Source organism: Diabrotica undecimpunctata, chromosome 8, assembly GCF_040954645.1.
Source record: "Diabrotica undecimpunctata isolate CICGRU chromosome 8, icDiaUnde3, whole genome shotgun sequence".
In the NCBI taxonomy this organism is placed as follows: Eukaryota; Metazoa; Arthropoda; class Insecta; order Coleoptera; family Chrysomelidae; genus Diabrotica; species Diabrotica undecimpunctata.
In genome coordinates, this window is record NC_092810.1 from 59,650,363 (window position 1) to 59,678,106 (window position 27,744).

General features: G+C 33.7%; 1 protein-coding gene across 1 annotated transcript in view; it reads left to right on the forward strand.

Moving 5' to 3' along the window:
* LOC140447605 (methyl farnesoate epoxidase-like) overlaps positions 1 to 27,744 on the forward strand; it is a 221,312-nt gene that overhangs the window by 186,001 nt on the left and 7,567 nt on the right. Inside the window, exons 4-6 of the mRNA XM_072540354.1 lie at positions 5,750 to 6,088; positions 13,870 to 14,382; positions 23,827 to 24,031. Of these exons, the coding sequence (XP_072396455.1) occupies positions 5,750 to 6,088; positions 13,870 to 14,382; positions 23,827 to 24,031 (1,057 nt within the window). The remainder of the gene's footprint in view (positions 1 to 5,749; positions 6,089 to 13,869; positions 14,383 to 23,826; positions 24,032 to 27,744) is intronic.

Consider the following 27,744-nt stretch of genomic DNA (forward strand, 5'->3'; position numbering starts at 1 on the left):
TGTTTACTTTCTCCTCGTAGAAAGAACTAGATTTTTAGGATTATCTGTGTTGACGTAATACTTTCTATAACCATTAATATTGGACTTCCTGAAATAAATACAGGGTATATATTGAAAGTATGTACTAATAGGAATGTCTTTTTTATTTCTTACTTTACAGCGAAATAGTGACAAACTGATAAAATAAATAAATATAAATAAAAAAGTGTGACGTATTTCTTATGTATGTGTAAAATGCAAACCTTTGGTATCTAGTAACACAAAACGATTCTATCTGAAAAAATTGTCGATTACACGATATTAAGATAATATTATCTACTATATTTCACGTTTATTTTAATGTTTGTAATCTGTACAGATGACTACACAAGAAAGATAAATTTACCACTCAAAGGAGGGGGTGAGCATTTTGGCCAAACATAATGAAAAGCGACCTAGCAGTACAAAAATATTGGTAGCGGGGAAAATCTTCAGAAAATTTTGACCACATTTTCGGCAATTTGATACAGTCAGGCATTAATACACGTAGTTTTGGATCGTTATTTAGATTACTTGTTTTGCACAACCCTACAGAAAATTATATTATATCTTATTTGTAGCAAATTAAATTGTCTATAACTTTGTTGCTATTAGTTCTTAGTGTAAAATTGAAAATAAAAAAGTCATTATCAAAAATAACTAAAAATTTTTGAAAAAATTTACTTTTAGGCCTTTTTTTAAATCATTTTATAATAAAATGACATCAGAGCAATATTATAGAGGATTTTTTAAAGAATAATTTTCACTACAAATAATTTCATTAATTTTTCTTGGTTTTTCTACGCTCCGAAATTAAACGGGTTCTTGATTACTCGTAAGAATACGATAAAAACCAACCATTAGACTTAGTTTTCTATTATATATATATTTCATATCATTTTAATTCAATTTATCATTTACTTAACATTATTTCTATGTTATTATTAATTTATTACCAACCCTTTCCAGCACTACAAAAATTATTAATATGATTATCTTAAGATAAATTTCTTGATAATGAAAAGAACAAAGCAAACTTATTAGACATTCTCAAAACAGCTCTTCAAATTAGGTACTTGGCAACCTGAAAAATATTAATTTTCATGAGTTTACCACAGTGGCGGCGAAAGATTATAATTTTATTTTACATTACATTTAATTTCTCTCGAGCGACAGCGACGCAAGCACTTTTTTCGGCGCGTTTATGGCTTAGGTTTAAGTAATACATGAATCTACATGACGCGAGGCTGTGAGCTGTGGCCCAGGTCGCCTAGGCTCTACGCCGGCTCTGGTTTTCCAGCCTCGAAAATGCGTATTTTTTTACTTTTTCTGTTCAAAATGACTCAACAAACCTAAAAAATTTGTCTCGGAGCAACCGGTGGTTTTTGGAAATTGTTTAAAAAAATTGTTTAAACAATTTCTGCCCAAAAATTTTGCGATACCCTTATGATTTGTTTAAACGGAATATTTTTGAACAGGAATCCGTAACGAAACCGAATCAGAAACATTTTTTACGGCAGCGACCTCACAACCTGGACTATAATACTTTTACAGCAATTTAAAACCATTTTTTGTACTGCATTTTGTTTTTGTTGATAATTAATGTCAATATTAACAAAATATATCAATGGCGTACAGAAATGTTTGATCGTTATATCTCACTTATCAGAGGGAAATTAATTTTTCTCTCATAAGCACATGAAACCATGTACCCTGAAAAATATACGGCATGTTCAAAAATCTTATTATTATGCAACCAAATTTAAATTAGTGAGTTTCATATTGGCTCAAATCACCTCACTTGTACTACTTAAAAATAGAGGAGTGCGTCATAGATTTCTTGCCGTTGTAACAGCCGATATGTACAGCACTGCAAAAAAAAGTCATATAAATAACGATCCGAAACTACGTATGTGAATGCCGTACTGTATTAAATTGCAGAAAAATAAGTTAAAATTTTCCGAAGATCGAAGATTGTCCCTGCTACTGGTACCAATATTTTTGTACAGCATTAGATCGCAAGTCATTATTTTTGTATTAGCTATCTAAGTTATAAATGCCATTCAAATATGTTTGACTAAAATTCCCGTCTCTTGAGTGGTAAGTTTACCTTACCAGTGTAGTGTCCTGTCAATAAAAAGTGGCATAATTCCTAAAGTTGTTATTACATGTTGTAGTATTGATTTATATGTGATTCATGGTGGGTCAAATGACCCCATAAAAATGTCCCATGGTCTTTGGTAGTCTATTAAGAGCATTTTGTGTATTTATCGATGACTGAATTAAGAAACTTCGCTTTAGTATATATTTGGTATATATGTAAGCTTTTAATAAAAGAATGTGCAGCTTTGTTGTATTTCTTACATTTTTTTTTTCAAATGACTGAATTTAATGCTGCTGTTATTTTTCGGGCAGAATTTATTCTATAAGACATAAATTACAAATTAAAGGTTCATACTTTTCACGGTAGTGGTGAAGTTGTGTTTCTAAGTATAATACTACCATCTTACTAAGAGACTCATTAATACTCTGATCAGTGGGGTGCTATTATCTAAGGTATGAAGGTATATCTACAAGGGATCATTTAATATAACAGGTTGATCTCTAGTTTATAAGATTAATGAAATAATGGAATATTACACATCGATATTATACCCCGCGGTGTTGAATATTAATGAGTCTCTTAGAAAGATGGTTGTGTTATAATCACACTATTTACAGGTTTTTACTGTTCCGTTTTTATTAGATTATCCGGGTAGTCGCCAAGTTTAAAGTCGCCACGTTGTTTAGTATTTGTTTGGCAGCAATCAATAGTAAAGGGTTACAGATAAAGATTAACGGCGGATGGTACACGAGGTTCTACCCAATGGTCCTGATCCTGAAGACCAATCCCTCAAGTCATTCGATATATGGAAAAAACACCCTGAGAAAAAATTACCCGTCCCTCCAGGTAGGGCGTTTAGACACTTGGCCTGCCCCCCAGTACTTATAACCTCCTTAGTTCCAAGACGAGAGTTTTTATTGTTTTAACAATATTTTATATTGTCTCTCTTCATCTGTGAAAACAATAAACGAATATTTATAAAAACTAAAAAAAATTATTTGGTCATATATATACCATAACATAACATATACATATAACATAATATGACAGGTCCAGCATAATGGGAATCAGGACTTAACTTTCGTATAATTTAAGTATAAAACGGAAAAAATAATCAATCATAAAAATATAAAAATAATTTACATTTTCTACAAAATAATCTCGTCTTCTTAGTGCATCCAGGATTTCGGCAACGCATGTAAGAATTTCTATTGCTAACAGAATATATTGGCAAATGGTCATTATAGGTTTTTCTTGCATTTATACGCGGGATATGGATATGAACTTTAGATTTTTTTACAGGAAATATGGTCTCTTTATCTTCAGATGTCTTCGGTTCTCTTGAAATAGATGCACTAGCTTGTCTCCCGCTTGTAGGCTTACTACCTAGAACTAGTGACCCTCCAACATAGAGCTTAAATTTCAGTAAATCTATTACCTTTGACCTCTTATCGCTAAACGCTATCCTGATGATACTTTATACATAAATTGCTCAATGCAAGATTAATAAAGTGCCAAAAGAAACGTAGAGACCATTATTTAGAGCGCATGTAGATTCTATCTCTCTTTGTCAACCATTTTCCATCCACTCCTGAATGTAGATCTCTCCCAATTGCTTCCATTTTTCTCTATCTTGCGCCAATCTAATCCACTGTTTGCCTGCCACTGCTCTTATGTCATCTACCCATCTTTTTTGAGGTCTTTCCATGCTTCTTGTTGTCGTCCTTGGTTTCCATTCTAGATTTCCAATTCATACACAGAAAGTTTGACGAATTGTGCTCCTTTCGCATTTGTTTATATTTTCGGCATCTCAATTTATCAAAGCAGTAGCAAAGCTCTTACTAAAATCTGTAAATATTTTATTTCGTACAACTAAAAAAAAATGACAGTCGTTTTCGTTTAAGGCTACAAAAATAGGTGGCGCTTTTGCAGCTACCACTGGAGAAGTGGAAATAGGAGGACACATTCGCTAGCTTTCCGTGTATGAGTTTGTATCTACTCCACTGTCTGAAGAGGTAAGGCATAACAAAGTAACGTTAGATACCAATTCCTACACGAAAATTTTGACGAATTATGCTCCTTTCGGCGTTTATTTATATAGTCGGCGTCTTTATTCATCAAAGCTGTAGAAAAGCTTGATAAATCCTATATAAATATATATATATTAAAATAATTTCAGAATTTTAGCACTATATCATAGGTGTGGTTTAACATAATTAGGAGAGGTAATTAAATGTTATACAGACAATAGCTAAATCAAGTCTATAAAAAAGCTTACCAATATTACTGTTATATACACTCACGCATTGTTTCTCATATGAGTTTTAATCTGTCTCTCGCGGATTCACGGTACTATTCACGTCTATACAGTGTTACTTTTTGAGCAGTCGTTCACTAAAAGAGAATACAAGAGCATATATCTTTTACGGGAACGAAACTAAGAGACCTCCAAAACACGTATATTGTCCTCATTTTCTTCTAGTTCCATGGCCGTTATCGATCGTTGGATATCATGTTGGCTAGAATAGTCGCTATCGTGAATTCTCTAAATGATGATGTAGTCGATTTTTCGTACCACTGTCTTAGATTTTTAGCCATGATGTTTTTCTTCTTCCAGGACCAAGTTTATCTTGGATCTTTCCCTGAACTATTAAATGCAAAAATTGTTTTTTGGGTGTTTTATAATGTGACCGAAATGTTCCAGCTTGCCTTTTTGTTATATTGACTAGTTGTGTTATTTGATTCAGCCATCTCAGAACCTCCTTATTTCTAACTCTGTCGACCCAGCTTATTCTTAGTAGTCGTCTATATTTCTCACACAGCATAGCCTCACTAAAAGTCCACGCTTCCACTCCATACAGTAGCACTGGAAAGATATAGCAATATGTAATTCTAACGCGAAGGTCAAAAGTGCGTTCCTCATGTTACAAAAGCAGTTCGGCTTGTTCTATTTGGCTTTTAACTTCTACGGTTGGATTTCAGCTCTCATTAATATTACTGCCGAGATACATGAGTTTTTCTACTGTGATTAAACTGTATACAATTTTGTTTACTATCATATATTTAGATTTCTTAAAGTTGAGTTTTAATTAAGATTGATCACAGGTTTGTTTTATTTTGTTCATTAGATTTTGAACGTCTAATGCAATTAGCCAGCACTAAGGTATCGTCGGCATATCTGATATTATTCACGGTTGCAACATTTACAATAATACCTTCTGTTGTCTATTGTTTACGAAAACAAAAATCAGAGAGACGAACAAAGCAACTGTTGTCTCTGGGCGCCACCATCGGAGAGAGGAAATCACGTCTGTTCTTTACGGGAACAAAAATCAGGGAGAGAGATATTTTTCGTTTGCATTGTCTAGAAAATGTCTGTGCTTTTCGAGGATGGAGGTAGAGTCAGGAGTAGGAGGTATTACTAAGAGTTGACTTGGTAATGATTTGAAATTGAGTTTGGTAATTTAGAACTTAATATAGCGAAAAGTATACTATTGTTTTCCGCATGTAAAAAGTTGATCAATACTGACGTAAATATGTTTCACCATATGCAATGAAACTTCTTTTTTCCTTTGGCTATATATTAAAGGTAAATGTACTAATAAAAGATGTTTTCTTATTTTTCAGATATGTTGTTTCTTATTATAGTGGCAGTTCTTTTATTATGTTTACTAGCCTATTATGATACTAAGAAACCTAAAAATTTTCCACCGGGTCCTAAGTGGTGGCCAATTCTCGGATCCGCCCCTCAAATAGCAAGCATTCAGAAACGCACAAATCATTTTGTGTATGCAACATCTGAATTAGCCAAAAAATATGGTCCAATTTTGGGACTGAAAGTTGGTACAGAAGTTATTGTTATCGTTAACGGATATGCAGCAAATAAGGAGTTCTTATTGTCTGAGGATCTTTCAGGTCGACCAATTGGAGAATTCTTCGATAAAAGAACATGGGGAAAACGAAGAGGTAAGTGTTTACATTTCACTCTTTTTAGTAGGTTCGTTGTTGTTTAAAGTAGATTTTCAAGGCTCAAAGCCACAAGCACAAAAATATTATTTTTGGAAGCATCAAGTGCCTAAATTTAAGTTCATTCTTTTGAACTTTCTTCTATCAGTTTATTTTAAATATTTTGGGCTTATTGTTTTTTATATGTCAAATTAGAAATAGGTGTAGGTTTTCAAAAACTTGATAGTGTGTAAAAAAGTACTTTGTAGCATGCCACAGGATATCTTCAGAGCTTACTATAAAGAACAATACTTTAAGAGCATTTTTAATATTAATTAAGTATAAAGATAAAAATACTTACGTCTTATAGGAGGTTATAAATACTTCGTCTTCTTCTTTTTTTATGTAGACATGAATTTTTCAATGTGCTTTCAGTAAGTTGTCGTTCCATCGTTTTCGTGATCTTCCTACTGATCGTCTTTCTATTGGGGAACCGTCTCTTGCCATCTTTACTACTCTATTTGGTTTCATTCGGTTTATATGATAATTCCATTCTACACTTCTATTTCTTACCAGTTCTTGATATTCTCCACCTTGCATCTACGGCGTATATCTGTAGTTCTAGCTCAGTCCCATAGTGACTTACCATCAATTTTTCTGAGTGTTTTCATCTCTGCTATTTCTAACATCCTTTTTGTCCTCTCTGTGCCAGGTCGTGTTTCTGCCGCGTATGTCATTATTGCTCTGATGACTATTTTGTAAATTCTGCCTTTCATTTCCTTCCCGATATTTTTATTTCTCCATATTGTTTCATTCAGGCAATCTGCAACTCTGTTTGCTCTATTCACTTGATCTTCCACTTCAGTTTCGAGCTTTCCGTAGCTAGATAATGTGATACCTGGATATTTAAACACCATTACTTGTTCTATTATCTGACCTTTCAGCTCCAATTTACATCTTAGTAAATTTGCTGTTATAATCATATTATATACTAGTTCAGTTTATTTGTTATCATTTTGGTTGTTAATTTTAGTGTTGTGTTTAATAAACTAATTTCTCTGTAATTTTGCGGGTCCGATTTGACTCCCTTTTTAAAGACAGGTATTAGGACGCTTGATCTCCATTCTTCAGGAATTCTGTTTTGTTTTTTTATTTTTTCGATTAGTTTTAATAGTTGTTTGGTCAGATGTGGTCCACCGTACTTTAGGAGTTCGTTCGGTATTTTATCCTCTCCTATTTTCCATTTTTTAATTTCCCTAATGCTTCTTTTACCTCTTCCTCCCCAATATTTATTTTTACGTTTTGTCGTAACCTCTGGTGTTGGTGATTCAATATCGTCATTTTTAGCAAATAGGGATCGAAAGTAGTCTGCCATGTTTCCTTCTGAATGTGTTTCGTTTTTATTAGTTTGTTTATCTCTTTTCTTTGTCTTTTGATCATTCTCCATATTTCTTTTTGTGTTCCGTAAAAGTCGTGTTCCATCTATTTTAAGAAGCTCTGCCAGTGTTCCCTTTTTATTTCTCTAAGTAAAGACTTCGTTTTATTTCAGATTCGTTTATAGTAGTTATAGGCCTGTTGTATTTGTTGTGTTCTGTACTGTAAAAAGACTTTCTTCTTTTCTTCACATTTTGTCTTCACTTTCTCTCTGAACCATGGTGTTATTTTTGAGTTTTTCCCAGCCTTCCTCGATGTTCTTCTCTAATATTCTTTTTCTGTATAAGTATTCCGTGAATTCCGTATTTAGTCCCTCTACTTTGATTCTTGTTTGTGTTGGCGCCGTTCTCTTGGGTGTGAAGTATTTCAGGATGATTCTTATATTACATAATACTAAGCTATGGTCGCTAACTATAACTGCTGAGTTGAGGCATGTTACGTCGACTATTTTCGGTGGATGTATATCTCTGTTAGTTATAACATAATCTATCATAGATATTTGTCCACGGGTGTTATTAAATGTATACTTGTGTTGGTCTTTGTGTTTAAAAAATGTGTTGTTTATTCTTAGTTCGTTAGTCGTGCAGAAGTTGATCATCAGTTCTCCATTTTTGTTTTTAACATTTTCGTTATGTTTTTGCTTCCGTGTGTTCCTTGATAAATAAATAGATATTAGGTTATAAATACATAACAATGGAATTGCCAACAAAAAACACATTAAAAAGACACATTAAGAGACCAAAGACTTGTTTGTAGAGATTGAACTCTTTTACAATTTGAAAAATCACATTTGAGAGTAGTTATGGCTGTCTGGTTTAATCCAGAAAACAACTGTGCATTATTATGTCACGAAGGCGGAAGCAAAACCTAAGCTACCTCTGTATCAAAGAATTAAAATTGAAAGTGACTAATCATGTGCAGGTGAAATTTATAAAGCTAAATTTTTAATTAAATTATTTTTAAAAGTAAAAATTAAATATACAGAATTATTAAAATCAATCATAACCTATTAAAGTTTGACTAAGTCTAGAAAGAAAAACGTAAAAAACAAAAACAAGCGGGTATCTCATTTGTTATAATCAGAGATCACTAACAACTATACATTAACAGTGATATAACAGTATACATCAAGTATCAGTGATGATAAATTTAATCACACCATAGTTAGATAGATCGGTGTCTACTTGACCAAATAACAAAAAAGTTTGCCCTAGAATAACTAGTGAATAAAAAGACTTTTTCCAATTTATTGTTTTTTACTTGTTAATGAAGTACTTACTAAATAACCTCTAACCTAATTAGATCATCATGAGAGAGCTTAGTTTTACCCTACTGATGACTCGTCGTTGCCATATGAATTCTGTTCAGTACGAGAGGAATCGTAGGTTTGGACATTTGGTAGACGCACTTACTTGAGCGGGTAATAGCGCGAAGCTACCATACATGGTATTATGTTTGAATGCCTCTAAGGTCATATTATTATCCTGTCTAGTCAAAAATAGCAACGATATCTATTAGAGTTTCGAAAGTCGAAAGGCAATTATACTAGGCAATCGTAGTTCGCTACGATTGTTGCACGAGCCCTTATTTCCGTTAAGATTATTGGTTTACGGTGGGATCAATTCTTGCTAGTTGACTAGATCTTTAGACGGAGAAACATGAGTATTATAATCTTTTCGATGTTGGAACTCGGAATTGTCTTGTAGACACGTTGCGATCTATTGAGCCTCGGCGCTCAGCTTGGGGATTCATCTTGTTGGTAAGACGAGACCCCTGATATATTTTAAACAATGTAGCTGCATTTATAGACGATCTTATTAGTTATTCAGAGCCGTGAGAACGATCGATCAAGACTCATCCTAGGCGAGAGAACGGTCTAGATGATTTTCGGCTACCAATGCCACGTTATCTTCATAACACAAGATTTTAATCTTCTTATCTCTCATTCTATATCCTCGTTTTGCGCTTCTCCTTTATTATCTCCTCTATGATAATGTTGAACAGCAACATACTCAGTGAGTCACTTTGATGAATGCAATTCTCCATGAAGTTTTGTCTTTTGTTTTTTTTTGTATTAAAACAATGTAGTAAGAAATAGAAGAGTTCTATCTAGTAGGTAACTACTAACAATACAATTCGTACTGAATAATATTTACAACAGTAATAAGTAAATTCGGAATTCACGAAATACTTATACAGAAAAAAATATCAGAGAAAATCGCTGGAAATTAAATATTAGAAAACGATAACATCGAGGAAAGTTGGAAAAACCTTAAAAATAACATAATTACCGCAATAGAATCACTTGGAGAGAGGAAAGAAACGAACAATAACATATCAAAAAAGAAATCCCCATGGTTTAGAGGGGAAGTAAAGACAAAATGTGAAGAAAAGAAGAAAGCCTTTTTACAATACAGAACACAAAAAACACAACAGATATGTAACCTCTATAAACGAATCAGAAATGAAACGAATACTTTAGTTAGACAAATAAAAAGGGAACACTGGCAGAGCTTCTCAAAACAGATGGAACACTTCTTCTACGGAACACAAAAATAAATATGGAGAATGATCGGAGGACAAGGAAAAGAGATGAACGAACTAATAAAAACGAAACACATTCAGAAGGAAACATGGGTTGACTATTTTCGTTCCCTATTTACTAAAGGCGACGATAATGAACCACCAACACCAGAGGTGACGACAAACGAGGAAATAAATATTAAGAAGGAAGATGTAAAATAAGCACTAAACTAGCAAATCACCAGGAGAGGACAGAATACCGAACGAACTCCTAAAGTATGAAGGACCAGATCTGACCAAACAACTATTGAAACTAATCCAAAAAATAATAGAACAAAACAGAATTCCTCAAGAATGGAGATCAAGCATTCTAATACCTCTCTTCAAAAACGGAGAGAAATTGGATCCGGAAAATTACACAGGAATTAATTCATTAAACACAACACTAAAATTAACATCCAAAGTGATAAAAAATAAACTGAATGAAATTAAAACACTAGCAGAAGAATAACAAGACCTTAGATCGAGAATATCATGCACCGACGCTATATTTATAATGCAAGAAGAGTCGTTACAATACAACAAACCGACATATTTACGTTTTGTGGACCTTAAGAAGGCATTTGGCCTAGTCAAATTAAATGGTGTTGTTCACTTATTGTACGCAAGAGAGGGAATAATCAAAACGAACGAAAATATCTACCAAAACAACACAATAAAAGTAAAAGTAGAAGAAGATCTTACCGACCCTATTAAAGCTGGCAATGGAATAAGACAGGGAGATTCCCTTAGTTGTCTAGTGTTCAACCTGATTATGGATAAAATAATAAAAAATTAAGAACTGAAAAGGATACAAATGGAAGAAAAACAAATTAAAATAATTTTCTAAGCAAACGACGCAATACTACTCTCTCAAAGTGAAGATGATTTACAACGTATGCTGCATCAATTTAATATAACTGCCAGGAAATTTAACCCGTTAATTTCCCCAAAAAAAGACAAAAGGCATGGTTACAACAGCAAATTTACTAAGGTGTAAATTGGAGCTGGAAAATCAGATAATACAAAAAGTGATGGAGGAAAAAGAACAAGAGGAAGACCGAAACTGAGATACTTAGAACAAATAGAAAATGATATAACAACCTTAAAAATAAAAAACTGGAGAAAAAAAGCAGGAAACAGATCGGAATGGAGAAGAATCCTAGAACAGACCAAGACCCAAAAAGAGTTGTCGAGCCAGTGATGATGATGATGATGGAGTTTAAAAATCTGAGCATCACATTATCTATCTACGGAAAGCTCAAAACTGAAGTGGAAGATCAACATATATATATATATATATATATATATATATATATATATATATATATATATTATATATATATATATATATATATATATATATATATATATATATATATATATCTCCTCAACTAAGCAAAAATCGTTAGCGAATTGGTTTCTTGTACTTATAAAGAGTAAATCGGAATAAAAAGAAAAGACAGTTAAGATTTGATTTCACGTATAGTGCGTCTGTAATACGAGTAAAAATCACATTCTTTAAACAATTTATATATATATATATATATATATATATATATATATATATATATATACATAACTATTTGTATAAGAAAATAAAACTGCTTTTACTACACACAACGCAAAAGTCTAAGGATATTTTAATAATTTGACAATACCAATGACAGAAATTTCATGACCATATAAATTTGCTTGTACTATAATTGTTGATATAGACACTCACTTCTTATCAAAAAAAAATGTAAAACTGATAGCAATACATGTTTTATAATGTTTTTTATAAGGGACAAAAAATCGACTTTTTATGTTTTGTTTGTTTTTAATTTTAGTCACTTTATACCATTCTTGCTTAATATGTGAGTTAAAAATATTGTCTTTTTACCATGCAACGACAACATTTAACGTTGGATGATATGAATAGAGCCGTGAGCCTCCTTCAAGTTGGTATGCGACAAACTCAAGTTGCTGACCAGCTGGGTGTCTCCCAAAGTGTAGTAAGTCATTTGTGGCGTCGGTTTAGAGACACTGGGAGTCCAGCCGAGCAACATCCAGGATGTGGTCACTCTACCACCGTCGCTCAAGACCGATATTTAATTTTAAATGCCAGTAGGCAGCTAACAATTACAGCACCCGAGCTGGTTAATGAATTACAGCTTGCACATAATGTAACAATTAGCAGCAGTACTGTGAGGAATCGTCTCCATGAAGCCAATCTTCGTAGTTGGCAACCACTGAGATGTCCACCTCTATCTAGAGGCAATCGCGCTGCAAGATTAACCTGATTTCAAGAGTTTCAGAATTGGACTAACAATGACTGGGCCACAGTTTTGTTTAGTGACGAGTCTAGATATGGATTTCATCCAGATTCTCGTCGGACAAGAGTTTGGAGACGACTCGGAAATGGAGAACGATTACGACATCTTCAAGAAGTGTATACATACAGATGTGGTACATTAATGGTATGGGGCGGAATCATGGTTGACGGAAGAACTGACCTCATTTTCTCACGTGGCTTTCTCACAAGTCAGCAATATTTGAACACTATTCTTGAACCTGTTGTGCTCCCGTTTGCTGCTGCTATTGGAGAAAATTTTTACTTTATGCATGATAACGCTCGGCCACATGTTGCGCATATTGTAACAAACTGGTTGGATAACGAGGGTATTGATGTATTGCCGTGGCCAGCACAATCACCGGACTTGAATCCCATTGAGCATGTATGGGACATGCTCCAACGAAGAATTACTCCACATATGGGCAATATCTACAATGAATTTCAATTAAAAGAGCTTCTGAGAGAACAATGGACACAACTACTTCAAGCAGACATTAATCTACAGTAGATGTAGAGCTGTGATAAACCAACGTGGTGGCCATACTTTATTTTAAGTTTATATTTCGTATTTTTAACATTTTATGGTGGTATGTGAAAGATGGGTGATTTGCAATATATTTTTTTTGCTGCAATTTTCTGTTTTTTGCACTTTATGGTTTTTGACATATTAAACAACAATTTAAAGTAGAAATTTTGTATTTCTTTTTTTTAAGTTGATTACAGATAAACAAAATACGTCTATTTATAAAAATATCCCTAGACTTTTACGTTGTGTGTATTTTCCTTCCAATTTCATATTGGAATTTTGGATATTGGATATTTTCTCAAGTTTAAGGGAAAAAAGTAAATGTACGCCACTTTGAAGTTTGTTAAACGTCACTTGACGTTTAAATGAACTACTGTAGAGGTACATCGTATAAAACATTTTGTATAAGAGTATAATGTAACTGTTGGTATGGGAAAATAAAGCTGTTGCTTCTAAATTTTCCTTATAATTTCATCATATTTTCTCACCTATTAGACCTTCCTAGGATTTCAAATATTTTAAAACCAAAATTGGCCAAATTGATTCAGTCATTCTCGATTTACTATAAAAAAATAATAAAAAAAAATGCTGTTTATTAAACGTCATTTTATAATATATTATTATAACTACATGGATCAAAATATATATTAATATATATATTATTATAACTACATGGATAAACCTGTAGAGGTGAAGACGTTTAAAACATTTTGAATTTACAATTAAAAAAAATAGGAGTCATTCATGGAGATTAAAAACATACTATTTCCTAAATGGGACCAACAAATACACTTTTATAAAATTTTATTGCAATCGGTTCAGTTGTTTTTGAATATTAGCTTGGACAAACACCGTGACACAAGATTTTAATATATAAAGATATATAAATATATATAATTCTATTTTAAATATATAATTATTTAATAATTTCTAACATTTTAGGAATTCTTTTGGTTGACCAACATTTTTGGCAAGAACAGCGAAGATTTTTTCTAAAACAATTAAGGGAATTTGGATTTGGCACCAAAAGCATGTCTATGTCGATCGAAGAAGAAGCACAAGAGTTAGTTCAATATATTTTAAGAACCATAAACCAAAACGATTCCGTCGTATTTAATGTTCATAATATGTTTAATTTACACATTTTAAATTGTTTATGGAAAATGCTCGCGGGAGTAAGATATATGGCAGAAGATGCAAAGATGAGAGAACTTCAGTCGATTTTAAACGAATTATTTCAAGCTGTATCTATGGTGGGTGCTACTTTTAGTCACTTTCCAATTCTTAAGTATATAGCACCTGAAAAATCTGGGTATAATGTGTATGTGAAGAATCATAAATTGATTTGGGATTTTATTCGAAAAGAAATTGCGTACCATAAAAGTACTCACAATCCTCACTCTCCGCGAGATGTTATGGATGTTTATCTGAATGTTTTAAAGTCAGAAGATGGAAGTAAGTATTATACAATGTTCTATAATTAAAAAAATTAAAAACAGTTAGGATTGCTTTTCATCTTCCTTGTAATCTGACAAATTGTTAAGCTTCTGATAAAAATTTTATGTAAAATGTTTATTTTACTACAAATCATTTATCGACGCTCCTGACTGCTGACACAAAACCTTTAAACGTTCGCTGTATCCCCTGAGATATGTTGCCATAGATAACTTATAACGCAAATTCTGTGCAGCTGAGAGCGAGCCGGGCAATGTATACTGGAAGATACATTCATTCTTTATAAGTGAAAGCAACACGCGCATGAGAAACAAGCTTGTATTCAAGTGTAGGTTCGAGTTAGTGTAGTTGCAACATGGCGGACAAGCAGTCTATTGATGAGGTAAGACAAATATTAATTATATTTCTTTGTTTTTTGTGAATTTGCTTTATTTTGTCTAAAAACATATTAGTAAATAATAATGGCAATATAATAGGTTTACTGTGAAGTGAAAATTTTATATTCTTCTTATAATATGACACTTGTCTTTTGTACGTATCCTGTAGTTCACATTGTCCATTCAGGTATCTTTTTGCGTATTGTCAAAAATTATATTAATTCTAAAATTGTAAGGTGGTATAAACAATTATAAAATTGTAGTAAAATCAAATTTAGATCAAAGTCTATCAAATCAAATTTAGACAAAACTTAGTTTTTTTTGTTTTCGTAATTTCAGATACCAACCACTAGTTGCTATGGTCGACAGAATACGAGGGTGATATCAGTGATTCCTCCTGATAATCAATATATATATATATATATATATATATATATATATATATATATATATATATATATATATATATATATATATATATATATATATCTGATATAGGAGAGTCATCAGACAGTGAGGACATTTATGGTGATTATGAAGACGACTCTGATCCAGACTATGACAATCAGACCTCTAACCTACCAGTAGCGTCTTTCAGTGACTCAGAATCAGGGATGCCCATCCATCACGATCGAAAACTGCGAAAAAGAGATCTGAGAATTATAGATGGGAAAAACTCTACTTTCAACACACTAAATTTCCAACAGAACGTTCATTCTATGCACCCGATGAAGAGTTTACACCATTGATGTATTTTAAACGATTTTTTGATGGCGATTTGTTTGACTATATATCAAATCAAACTAATCTATACTCTACATTATCAACAGGTGTATCAATCAACACGACGCCATTGGAAATCAAATCTTTTGTTGGCATGGAGATACTAATGGGTATGGTGCAAATGCCTGCTTTTGAAGATTATTGGAACCTTGAAACTCGATATGAAATGATCGCTGAAGTTATGCCTGTAAAGAGATTCAAGAAGCAAGCTTAGACGACTCATACACTTTCAAGATAACAACATCGATGCGAACGGTGACAGGTTATTCAAAATACGACCTATACTAGAAAAAGTCCGTGAAAAATATCAAGAGACATTATTTTCTGTTGATGAAATGATGATAGCATATAAAGGAACCAATGCAGGTAACCTACGTCAATATATGCCTAAAAACCAAAAAATGGGATCTTTTTAGTATATACAAGTTCAAGCACATTTACAAATACACAATTTTCCAGTTATGAGGAATCGTTGGGACTCGGGGCCAAAATAGTTATACAGTTGTCTAGAACCATCTTAAATCCAAATAAATATGTGGTTTATTTCGACAACTTTTTCTATTCTTTGGAACTAATAGAATACCTGAAGAAAGAGAAACGATTGGCAAGTATTGGCACTATTCGCAGCAACAGACTAAGAGGTTGTATACTAGATTCAAACAAAGCACTTCTCAAAAAAGACCACGGAAGTTTCGACTACAAAGTTGACAATAAAAATATTATAGCGGTAGTAAAGTGGGCTGATACTAAATGTGTCACTTTGGCTAGCTCATACATTCCCCACAGCCCAGTGCTTCAAGTAAAACGGTACAGTAAAGAACATAAAAAAAGTTGACGTCGAGTGTCCTCAAATAGTGAGGCAATATAATACTTACATGGGCGGTGTTGATCTCTCTGATATGCTTATATCACTATATAAAATACCATTCAAATCAAGGAGGTGGTATCTTTGCATTTTCAGCCAGCTCATAGACATCGCGGTGAATAATGCTTGGTTGCTTTATCGAAAAAATATGGAAGCTTTGGGAAAAAGACACGAAAAACTAAAAAAATTTCACGGAAATATTGGAAGATCCCTGATTCTTTCAAAAAACGTAAGAAAATCTTGATGCTCAAGTGCGGATCACCAACCACAAAAAAAAATTAAATTTCCTGTAGCTCCTCGTCCAACAGATGACGTTCGCTTTGCCAACGTAGGTCACCTTCCAGGATTTATTGACAAAGGAAGATGTACATTGTGTACTGACGGTCAAACTACATTTTACTGTGAAAAGGGTAAAGCGCGTTTGTGCTTGTTGGTGGAAAACAACCTAGAAACTGTTTTGCCCTTTATCATAAGAAGTGATTTATTGGGCAATGTATCTTGTGAGATACACCTCGTAACTTTTTTTCAGTGTATATTTTAAGAAAAAAAATGTTGTTTTTATGTGTTTTTAAATAAATTTATACCAAACATACATTAAAAATCTATTTATTTTGTTCAATTTCTTTCCTTGCCCGTTTAAGGGTTAAACAATTTCGAAGAAATTTGAAAAAAAAACAAATCTTTTCAAATAAGTGCAAAGTTGTTTGTTTTTTAAATATAATATATTTACCAATAAAGTCTATTACTACAACGTAAGAATGTATGCGTTGTATATTTTTTTACATTTTACGTGTACGGAATGTAAAAATAACAAACACTGATTGGCGTATTATGAATGGAATTGAAATCACATTCAAAACATTAATTTTTCTATTTTGTATAACACTAGCAGAAAAAAAAGCTGATTTTTTTTGCTGATTGAATAGAGCTGATTGATAGAGCCCCCCAAAAAGAGGCGCCCGCATGCAGTGCATCCCTTGCAGGCTGGTTATTACCGACCCTTGTTTAGAGAGTGTCTGCAACATAAATTTAAAAAAAAAGAAGCATGTTAATTGTAATTGAGTAAATCAAAAAAATTTTAAAACAATATTATATATTTATTTGTGTAAAAAGAAAAAATTAGGATTAGAAAAGTAAAAATATAATTTTTTTAACTACTTTTCTGTATTTAATACAAGATTTAAAATATGCATACAGGAAAGATGCAAAAAAGTTTGCCACTCCTACTCCCGGACTTCCACTTAAAACCCCTCTCCTATGGGGGGAGGGAAACATCGATTAACCAAGAATTTATACGCCGAAGAAAAAAATATTTTAAACAAAAAATGTAGCTAAAATAATTTTGAACAAAAATGTTTATTGGCGTAGAATAAACTGTTCCCTCAAAAACAACGCTTGAAGTGACCGGCGATTTTAAATGTCAGTTTATAAATTTAGTTTGTTTGTAGGATTTTTAAGACTTAGGACTTAGGACTAAGGTTATCATAGTTTTTTTTGACTGCTCTACGAGACAGCTCCGCGGAGGTCATCCCAAACCATTGTCGGAGATTTTTTAACCACGAGATACTACGGCGTCCCTGTCCTCTCGTGCCAAATACTTTACCCTGCATAACGAGTTAAAGAATTCGATATTTTTCTTCGTTCCGCAGCACGTGTCCGAGGTACTCAAGCTTACGTTGTTTCACTAAATTAAGCACTTCTTTTTCTTTTGTCATGCGCTGTAGGACCTCAACGTTGGTGACATGGTCCACATACGATATTTTTAGTATCCTCCTGTAGATCCACATCTCGAAGGCTTCAATCCGCTTTTCTGTGGCTTGCCAGTGTCCAGGCTTCAACTCCATGTAGTAACACTGGAAGAATGTAGTACCTCACTATCCGCATCTTGGTTCCCAAACTGAGATCACTGCAGCATAGCAAGGATCTCAACTTGATAAATGTAGACCGTGCCTTCGAGATCCACATCTCGAAGGCTTCAATCCGCTTTTCTGTGGCTTGCGTTGGTGTCCAGGCTTCAACTTCATGTAGTAACACTGGAAGAATGTAGCACCTCACTATCCGCATATTGGTTCCCAAACTGAGATCACTGCAGCACAGTAAGGATCTCAACTTGATAAATGTAGACCGTGCCATTTCAATTCTGGATCTAATCTCTTGAGCGTAGTGCCATTGTGAGTTGGGGGTAGTTCCGAGGTAAATAAATCTGTCAACTCTCTGGATCTCTTCGCTACCTGTCATTAGTGCCCCGGGATCTAAATTTGCACGGCTATCAACCATGAATTTAGTTTTCTTAATATTTAGGTCTAATCCGTATGTTACGCTCACAGTTCTCACTCGGTCTAGTAAGGCTTGTAGATCATTTACGATGGTTAACAGTAACACAGTGTCATCGGCGTACTGGATATTATTGATGTATTCACCGTTCACTCGGATTCCCATCTCTAGGTTTGTGAGGGCTTCAGTAAAAATTTTCTTAGAATATATATTGAAAAGAGTCGGCGAGAGCACACATTTATGCCTTACTCCTCGGTCAGCTGGTCTTCGACCTTGACTTGAGCACGCTGGTTTTAGTATAAATTCATGACGATCCGAATGTCCTTCTCATCCAATCCTATCCTTTGTAGGGCGGCGACCATCTTCTGGTGCTGACAACGGTCAAATGCCTTGGCGTAGTCAATAAAACAAATATAGACATCACAACTGACATCGCGGCATCTCTGAAGTAGGACTTGTAAGTGCTTCACGTATACCCATTGAATTTCGGAATCCAAATTGCATTTCACCGACATTTTCTTCGGATTTCTTATAAATTCTGGCATGTATGATTTAAAAAAAAAATCTTAAGTGCATGACTCATCAGGCTGATAGTTCGGAAATCTTCGCACGTTTTCGCAGATCGTTTTTTTGGTAGTGTTACAAATGTTGACAATAGCCATTCCTCTGGGATATTACCTGAATCGTATATGGCGTTAAACAGTTCAGTTAACTCCTTTGTGCTCGCTCCACCCATCACCTTAATAAGTTCAACGGGTATTTCGTCGAAAACGGACGTATAGAGAATAATAAACAAATTTAATGGATCTTTTAACTTACAGGATTGTCATCGAGGCATAAATCACAAATATATGTGTCTTTTTTGTCTACATTGGTGCAGTCGGTGTGAGCCCAATTAAAACACTTTGAGCACTGAATCCATTGTTCGCCCGAGGTATCTTCAGAGAAGAGTCCAGTACAAAACATACAGTCTGCTTCCTCTTTCCCAATGTTACACTCCATGGCAGAATCATCATCTAAAATGAATTCTTCATCTTCTTCAGATGAGCTAAAAGCTTCCTCTTTCTTAGCACTTTTCTTTTTAACCTTTGTTGTCATTGTCTTCTTAGCAATAGATTTTCCTTTATTTTTATTTGTTTTCTTAAAAGGCTCACATTTGTCTATTTTTAATTTCGGAGGGCCCTTTGAAATACTTTTATTTCTCTTCTGTTCTGACAAACTACTTTCTAAGGCATCTTTGTATGGTGTACCCGTAATAAAGTCAGCAGATCCTTTTCTATACTTTCTTGTGGCCGCACTGTTGAATCTCTATTATTAGAAATGTTCTTACATGATAAATCTTCCAAATATTTAGTTCCATCAATACTTCTTGGAGGAGTTACATACTTCAGAGTAGTTACTTGGTTTTCTTGTTCAGCGTCTGGTAGATTTGCCTCTTTAAAAATGAACGCAAACATTTGTAACCTTCTGTTTTCTGATTAGTTGAAAACGGATGTTTTAAATTGTTCCGAATAACTAATTGAAGGGCTAATCTTTGAATATCAGAAGATCGCAGTCCGTAAAATCTTCTATCCATTTCTAGGCCATAATCGACCAAATCCGCTTCAATTTCTTTGGAAAATACTGGTGAATGTACCATATTGGTTTGAATAAGTTCTTCAGGTGACTTTATTTTATTTTTTACGTAGTCTTCCAACGTGCTCTTGGGTACTTTAAAAGTTTTTAAAGCTCGCAAGCACCCCATTTCTTTGTTTTTAACTGCAGTAATAGCTGCATGCATGGATTTACTATCCCATTTTTTTCGGTTTTGTTTGAATTTCGATGACATTTTATTTCTGAAATTAAAAAAAAAGCGTAAGAAATAAGATAAAATAAGTAGATATAGTGCAAAAATTATAGCATAATTCTTTCTTTTTGTCGACGAAAACATTAAAATGTAATTGTTAACACGATCTTAACTACGTAGAAATGATAGTAGATATTCTATATAAAAACAACTAAGAAATATTTAAATCAAAGGAAAGACGTCTTTGCTGTATTTATTGACTATGAAAAGGCCTTTGATCGAGTACAGCATCACAAATTAATTACAATATTAAAAGATAAAGGAGTTGATAGTCAAGACATACGATTCATAGAAAAGTTATACTGGCGTCAAACAGCGACAGCTCGCATAAACGGAAAATCAACAGCAATATGTAAAATACAAAGAGGTGTCAGACAGGGTTGTATACTATCCCCACTGTTATTTAATTTATATTCAGATAGAATATTTAAAGAAGCTCTGCATAATTTGGAATGGGGCGTGAAAGTTAATGGAATTCTGATAAATACAATCAGATATGCAGATGATACGGTTATTTTAAGTGATGACATGAATGGATTACAATGCCTTTTAAATGCCATTGATACAGTGGGAAGAGAGTTTGGCCTAAACATAAACTGTTCAAAAACAAAACACATGCTGTTTAGCCGTTTAGCACATCAAGATGCACGATTATATGTTGATGGTCATATAATTCAAAGAGTGTCCAGTTTTAATTATCTTGGTTGCCATATTACTGAACAACTAGATCCAGATCAAGAGATAAAACGTAGAATCGAGATAGCCCGCACGACATTTTTAAAAATGAAGTCATTCTTCTGTAATGATAACTTGCAACTTCAACTTCGAAAGCGCATGATTAAATGCTACATTTGGTCAGTCCTCTTATACGGTGTCGAAGCATGGACATTAAAAATATCCACCATTAATCGTCTGGAGGCCTTTGAAATGGCTGCACAGACGTATACTAAAAATTCTATGGACGGCTATGCTGACAAATGTGGCAGTCCTTGAGAGAGCAAATGCTGCTCGCGAGCTGCTTGATAACATCAAATGTAGAAAGATGGCCTATTTTGGACACGTAGTAAGGGGAGACCGATATAATATTCTTCAACTAATTATGATGGGTAAAATCGAAGGACGCAGAGGAATTGGTAGAAAGCAGGCCTCTTGGTTGAAGAATATCAGGGAGTGGACAGGAATGAGGAAAGCTGAGCAACTCTTTAGAATAGCTCAAGACAGAGACAGTTTCGCCATGTTAATCGCCAACGTCAAGGGGACTTGATAGGGCATGTTAAGAAGAAGAAAGAAATATTTTGTCCTAATATCGGATATCTGATATTAAGACTGTGCGACCATCTGATATTAGGCAAATTCTGACCTGTTGTGAAGGTTATGTTTATGGATTAAAAAAAGAAACCTTAGTAATCGACTGTACACATGCACTTACTTAAAGTAGACATATTATAGACTTATTATGAAAGTATGCAAGACAACAGTAAGGCCAATCCTAACATATGCAGCGGAGACAAGGACCGATACAAGAAAGACGAAACAACAAATCAACAATATCGAAATGAAAGTAGTAAGATCAATCAAAATCTATAGCATCTACTTCAGGAACTAAGCGACAAATCTCAATTGCTAGTGGCTTTGAGAGACAGAAACCAGCAAAAGAAGAAAATGATACTTTTGTGGAGGATACAGTTAGTATGTGTCTAAAAGAAAACATTCCAATTCATAAATTGGAATATATTGAATATATTGCTAAATATGTGGCGGGGTCGGGTGCTTTTCCATGTGCGGACACTTTAAGGAGAAAGGTAGTGCCACAGTGTGGACTGTCTGAAAAAGCCAATACAAGTCAACAGCTGAAAGACAAGCTCATTATAATAGCAGCAGACGAAACCTCGGATGGACAAGGAAGATGTGTTTTTGCTATTCTCTTTAGAACTATAGATTCTGTATTAAGTACATCCAGAATGTTTTTTAGCAATTGTTAACTTCCTTGATACTGCCAATGTATCAACGTGTTCACAGGCAATTATAGATACATTAAAAGACTTTTAAATTGATTATTCACAAGTTAAAGGCCTGGTATCAGATTCATGTCTGCTTGCTTTAACCTATTAAAAATTCTAATATGGCCACATATCTTACATTACCTGTGTTGGACTAATAAAGTTAACCTTGTTGGTGATGTTTTTGTAGAAGAGGTCAAGGAGTTAAACATATTTACAGCAAAAGTCAAGTCAGCCTTTTGTCTTTCAAGAAAAATTAAGAACTCTTACTTGAATTATTTAAAAGAAAACGTACCCAATCTCCTAGCAAAACTTTATCCAGCACCAGTTGTAACTAGATGGAACTCTTGGTTCTCAGCAATGTCGTATCTAAGTGAATATCTTAATCACATACTCAATCTTTTTTTATGTGCGGGAGAATAAAAATTCCTGTATTAAATTTTTCAAAGACAATTACGCCGATGAAACTTTCAGACATAAACTAGAAATTCAAATGACCTTCACCTCCGAGTTCTGTCCAAAATTAATGAAATTAATAGACGATTTGGAAGGAGCCAGTTATTCATTCGCCCATCGTTTATGGAACAAATTAGAGAACTTAAAATCGTCACTTGAACACCATCGCCATGTTATTTAATGTTTATTAAAGCCTTTAATAAACTAACTCTCCATATGACTTTAAAAGACACAAACGAGGCTTTCTTACACATTGGACAGTTATTTAAGCCATGTATAGCTGCAAGTTTTACTGTGAACCCGAGTGTACTCCCAGAAAGCTTTTCTAAAATTCCTTTTTTTAGAACAATAATACAATTGCAGTACATAGATGGATATACTTACTTTCATAGATTAATCGTTCAATCGATACGAAGGACCGAAGATCCCAATGTGAAGGATATTTTGCTTGCTACACAATGCAGTCTTTCGTCATTTGCTAAAGCAGCCTTACAGAGCATCTGGAGTCCAACGAACAGCGTAAACGCAGAACGATTCTTCAGCAAATATAATATTGTAGTGACAGATCGAAGAACAGCTCTTAAAGAGTCGAATGTCGAAATTACAACGATGTTAGCTTTTCATTTAGTGTTTTTTGTTGTTTTACTCGTAGTTAAAAATAAATGCGAAATTTTGTAATTATAAAAAAAGTAAATACGAAATTCATGTTTTTATTTGCGAAAATTCCGTACCCCTATTTGGCGTACAAAAGTACCTTCATATACAAAACAACTTTCTTAAACATTTTATGTACCTTTCTACAAAGTATGAATAATATAAATAACATTTGCTTTTGCGTTTTAGAATCAGTAGGGGAAAGTTTTTCTGAAGACCAACTTGTAGCAACGTGCATGGATATGTTTATGGCTGGTTCCGAAACTACAAGTAATACATTGAGTTTTGCAGTATTATATTTAATACTTTATCCAGAAGTTCAAAAAAAAGCTCAAGCAGAAATAGATTATGTAATTGGTAAATGTAGAACTCCATGTCTAGCTGATCGACCAAGGCAAGATAATTGATTAATGAAGTAACCATTTATTTTTACATTAACTATTATCGTTGATTGAATCTATTATATAAAATATTACCAAAAGTGGTTAAACAAAATTATCGCCGAACTTTGTTGAGCTTATTACGCTATTATCACTATGGAATAAAATTAAAAAGAAACGCTGAGATCCATCGACTTTGATATATAAATAGACAGGTTTTAAACCTAAATTTAAATGTACAGGGTGACCCGTGCACGCCTAGCATAGCCCAAAAGCTTTATTTTTAATGGAGCACCTTATATTTTTGATATTTTTAAAATCTCCTTAACAACCTGAGCGAACTATATCATGTAGGGTATATTATGAATATTACAGGGTAAAATTTTGAAATTACATACTGTGCAAACCAAGATTCTCTCCTCATTTTTGAAAATTATAAAAAACGCTAAAACACGTCAACTTTTGAATTCAAATGTGCTATTTCTAAAATCATAATAAACTATAAATTAATCTATAAATTTAAATGTACAGGGTGATTGACGCAAGTCTAGCATAGTCCATTATCTTTATTTTTAATGGAACGCTCCGTATATTTTTGTTTTTAAAATTTCTTTAACAACCTGATCTTAACAAATTATATTATGTAGGGTCTAATATGAATAATACAAGGGGAAATTTTAAAATTATGTATATTTTTCGTCAAGAAATTAAATACAAAACCCAATATATTAAGACTAAGTTTAGAAAATGTATGTCTGTATTTAGCTACATACATGTAAAAATATACAGGTGAATAGAGGAGCAGAGTACGGCTGGGACCACTGCCTGATAATAGGAAAAATATATACACCGTTCGTAGACAGAAACCACACAGACATCACCAAAGAACGCAGAGAAAAATAGAAAGAACTACGTATACCTTAGACAATCTAGATAACGAGAGCACACAGTTACTTTACTCCTGGAGACCAACACAAAAACTACAGGAATCACACAGATCAACGACGGATGAATACGAACATATAAAAAACTGCATGAAAGACGCAGCGCTAGAAGCCTTAGGACCACAGGTACGGAGAATAGATAAACCATATTGGTGGGATAAAGAAGTGGAAGAAAAGATAAAAAGAAAGAAGGAAGCATATCTACAGTTATTACAACAGGGAGGCGAACAAATAAAACAACAATATAAAAACTTGAATAAAAAAGTCAAACGAGAAGTGGTTAAAAAAAATAGTGTATGGGAAACAAAAATGCCAATACCTAGACAACCATATAGGAGGGACAAAGAGCTCTGAAGCCTAGAGAACTATAAAAACGATGAGAACAACGATAAAAAACCAAGTCATAATAAATAGAATACCAGAGAACACATGGGTAGAGCATTTTGAGAACTTATTAACAGAGAGAAGAGAAAGGTTTAGACAGACAAATGAACAAGTGGAAGTAGAAAGAAGAATAGAAATATCAATAGAACAAGTGAAAGAAGCAGTTAAGGGAATGAAATTAAGAAAATCTCCAGGCCCAGGCGGAATACATCCAGAGTTGATTAGGTATGGATCATGAAAACTGTTTGAAATGATCCGAAAATTATTCGAAAGATGCTTAAACGGAGAAGAAGTTCCAGAAGAATGGAGACAATCGTATATTTCTCCAATACACAAGAAAGGCACAAAGACGGATCCTAAAAACTATAGAGGGATCGCAGTGATTGCTACTATAGGCCGACTATACTCAAAAGTACTACGAAACCTGATAGAAAATGATATTAAAGACAAACAACCCGAAGAACAAGCGGGATTTAGATCCGGACGCTCCACTATGGATAATATTTTCACATTAAAAATTGCAATGGAAAAACGAGTGCAGAGAAATAGAGAAACCCATATAGCTTTAATAGATTTGGAAAAAGCATATGACAGTGTACTGATCTCCCAACTATGGATAGAAATGGGTAACTTGAAAATAAACCCAATTCTTATTAACGTCACTCAAAAATACTACGAACACAACTTTGCCAGAATTAAAATGGGTCAAGAAATCACCTCTCCTTTTTAAACAACAAAGGGACTAAGACAAGGCTGCTGTCTGTCACCCATCTTATTTAAAATCTATTTGGACAGTTCCTTAGTGAAATGGGTAAAAAGATGTAGAAACATGGGAATAACAGTGGAAGAAAACACGCTATATACACTTTTCTTTGCGGATTACCAGGTAGTAATTGACAAAGACAGCTACGATTTTAGCTATGTGGTAAGAAAACTGCAAAAAGAATATGAGGTGGCAGGTCTAAACATGAATATAACAAAATGTGAATATCTCTCAGTGGGAACAGATGAAATATGTGACCTAGTCTTGGAAGACGACAAGATCAAAGGCGTGCAATCCTGTAAATGTTTGGGGGTCATTTTCAACAAGAAGGGAAATAGCGCAGATGAAATCAGGGAAAGAATAAACCAGGGCAGAGCAGCGACCCGTGCTTTAAACTCTCTTCTCTGGCAAAAAAACAATTCGACGAGAAACCAAAAAACACATTTGCGGTTGTATAGTCCAAAGTATTACACTTTACGGTTCGGAAGTATGGGAAGTCACCAAAGCTAATAGAAACAAACTTATGACGACAGAAATTGATTACCTGAGACGAAGCTGCGGTAGATCGAAACTGGAGAGAGTTAGAAACGAACAAATAAGAAACGAAATGAAAATGGAGCAAAATATCAATGATGACAGAAATAAAACAATCAATCTGGTTCGGACATGTTAAAAGAATGCCAGAGTACAGATGGCCTAGAAGAGTACTGGTATGGATCCCTCATGAAAGAAGAAAGAGAGGACGACCACGGAGAAGTTGGCGCAACGATATTGATGAAGTAATGGAGGCAAGAGACTTAGAAGAGGCAACTGCATATGACAGAAAAGATGGAAATTGGGGGCGAAGAACCGGCGGCAGCCGTAATCAATCCGTTATTAAAAAAAAATACCATTATTTAAAGTCTGATAAATTATTAATTTCAAAATTTTATGTATGTATGTTAACGAAAATTACACATATTTTCAAAATCTCACCTTAAATTATTCATAATAGAACCTACCTAATATACTTTTTGAGATTTGAGATTTAAATCTATGTTTAAAAAGCACACATTTGAATTTAATACTTGACGTGTCGCAGCGTTTTTCATAATTCTCTAAAATAAGGGCACAAGCAATTTTATTCCATACGTGGTTTTTAGAAGACGGCACAATAAGAAGAAGAAGACGAGGTTTCTACATTTTATAATTTCAAAATTTCGCCCTGTAATATTCATAATAGATCCTACATTATATAGTTCGTTGAGATCAGATTAAGCAGCTTTTAAAAATATACCCTAAATCACTCTTTAGATTTAAATTTATTTTCAAAAATCTATCTATATAAAAGGGTATAGCGACAACTCACACTGTTTGTCCGGTACGATAATTCCTAGCGCCACCTACGAAAGAAATCTGAACTACCAACTGACATTTTAAACCTAGCAAATGAAAGGGGAGGTTATAAAGAATATATTAAGAGAGAAAAAACAAACAAGGCGACTACCAAAAGGGCACTACACAGCATATTCGTTATTAATGAACGTCCAGCGATATGCGAGATATCACATGAAACTATGGATGGTAATAGATGAAGAAATTTACTTTCTTGATGCTCCGGAAGGGATACAAAAAACATTCCTTATTTAACAGTTAT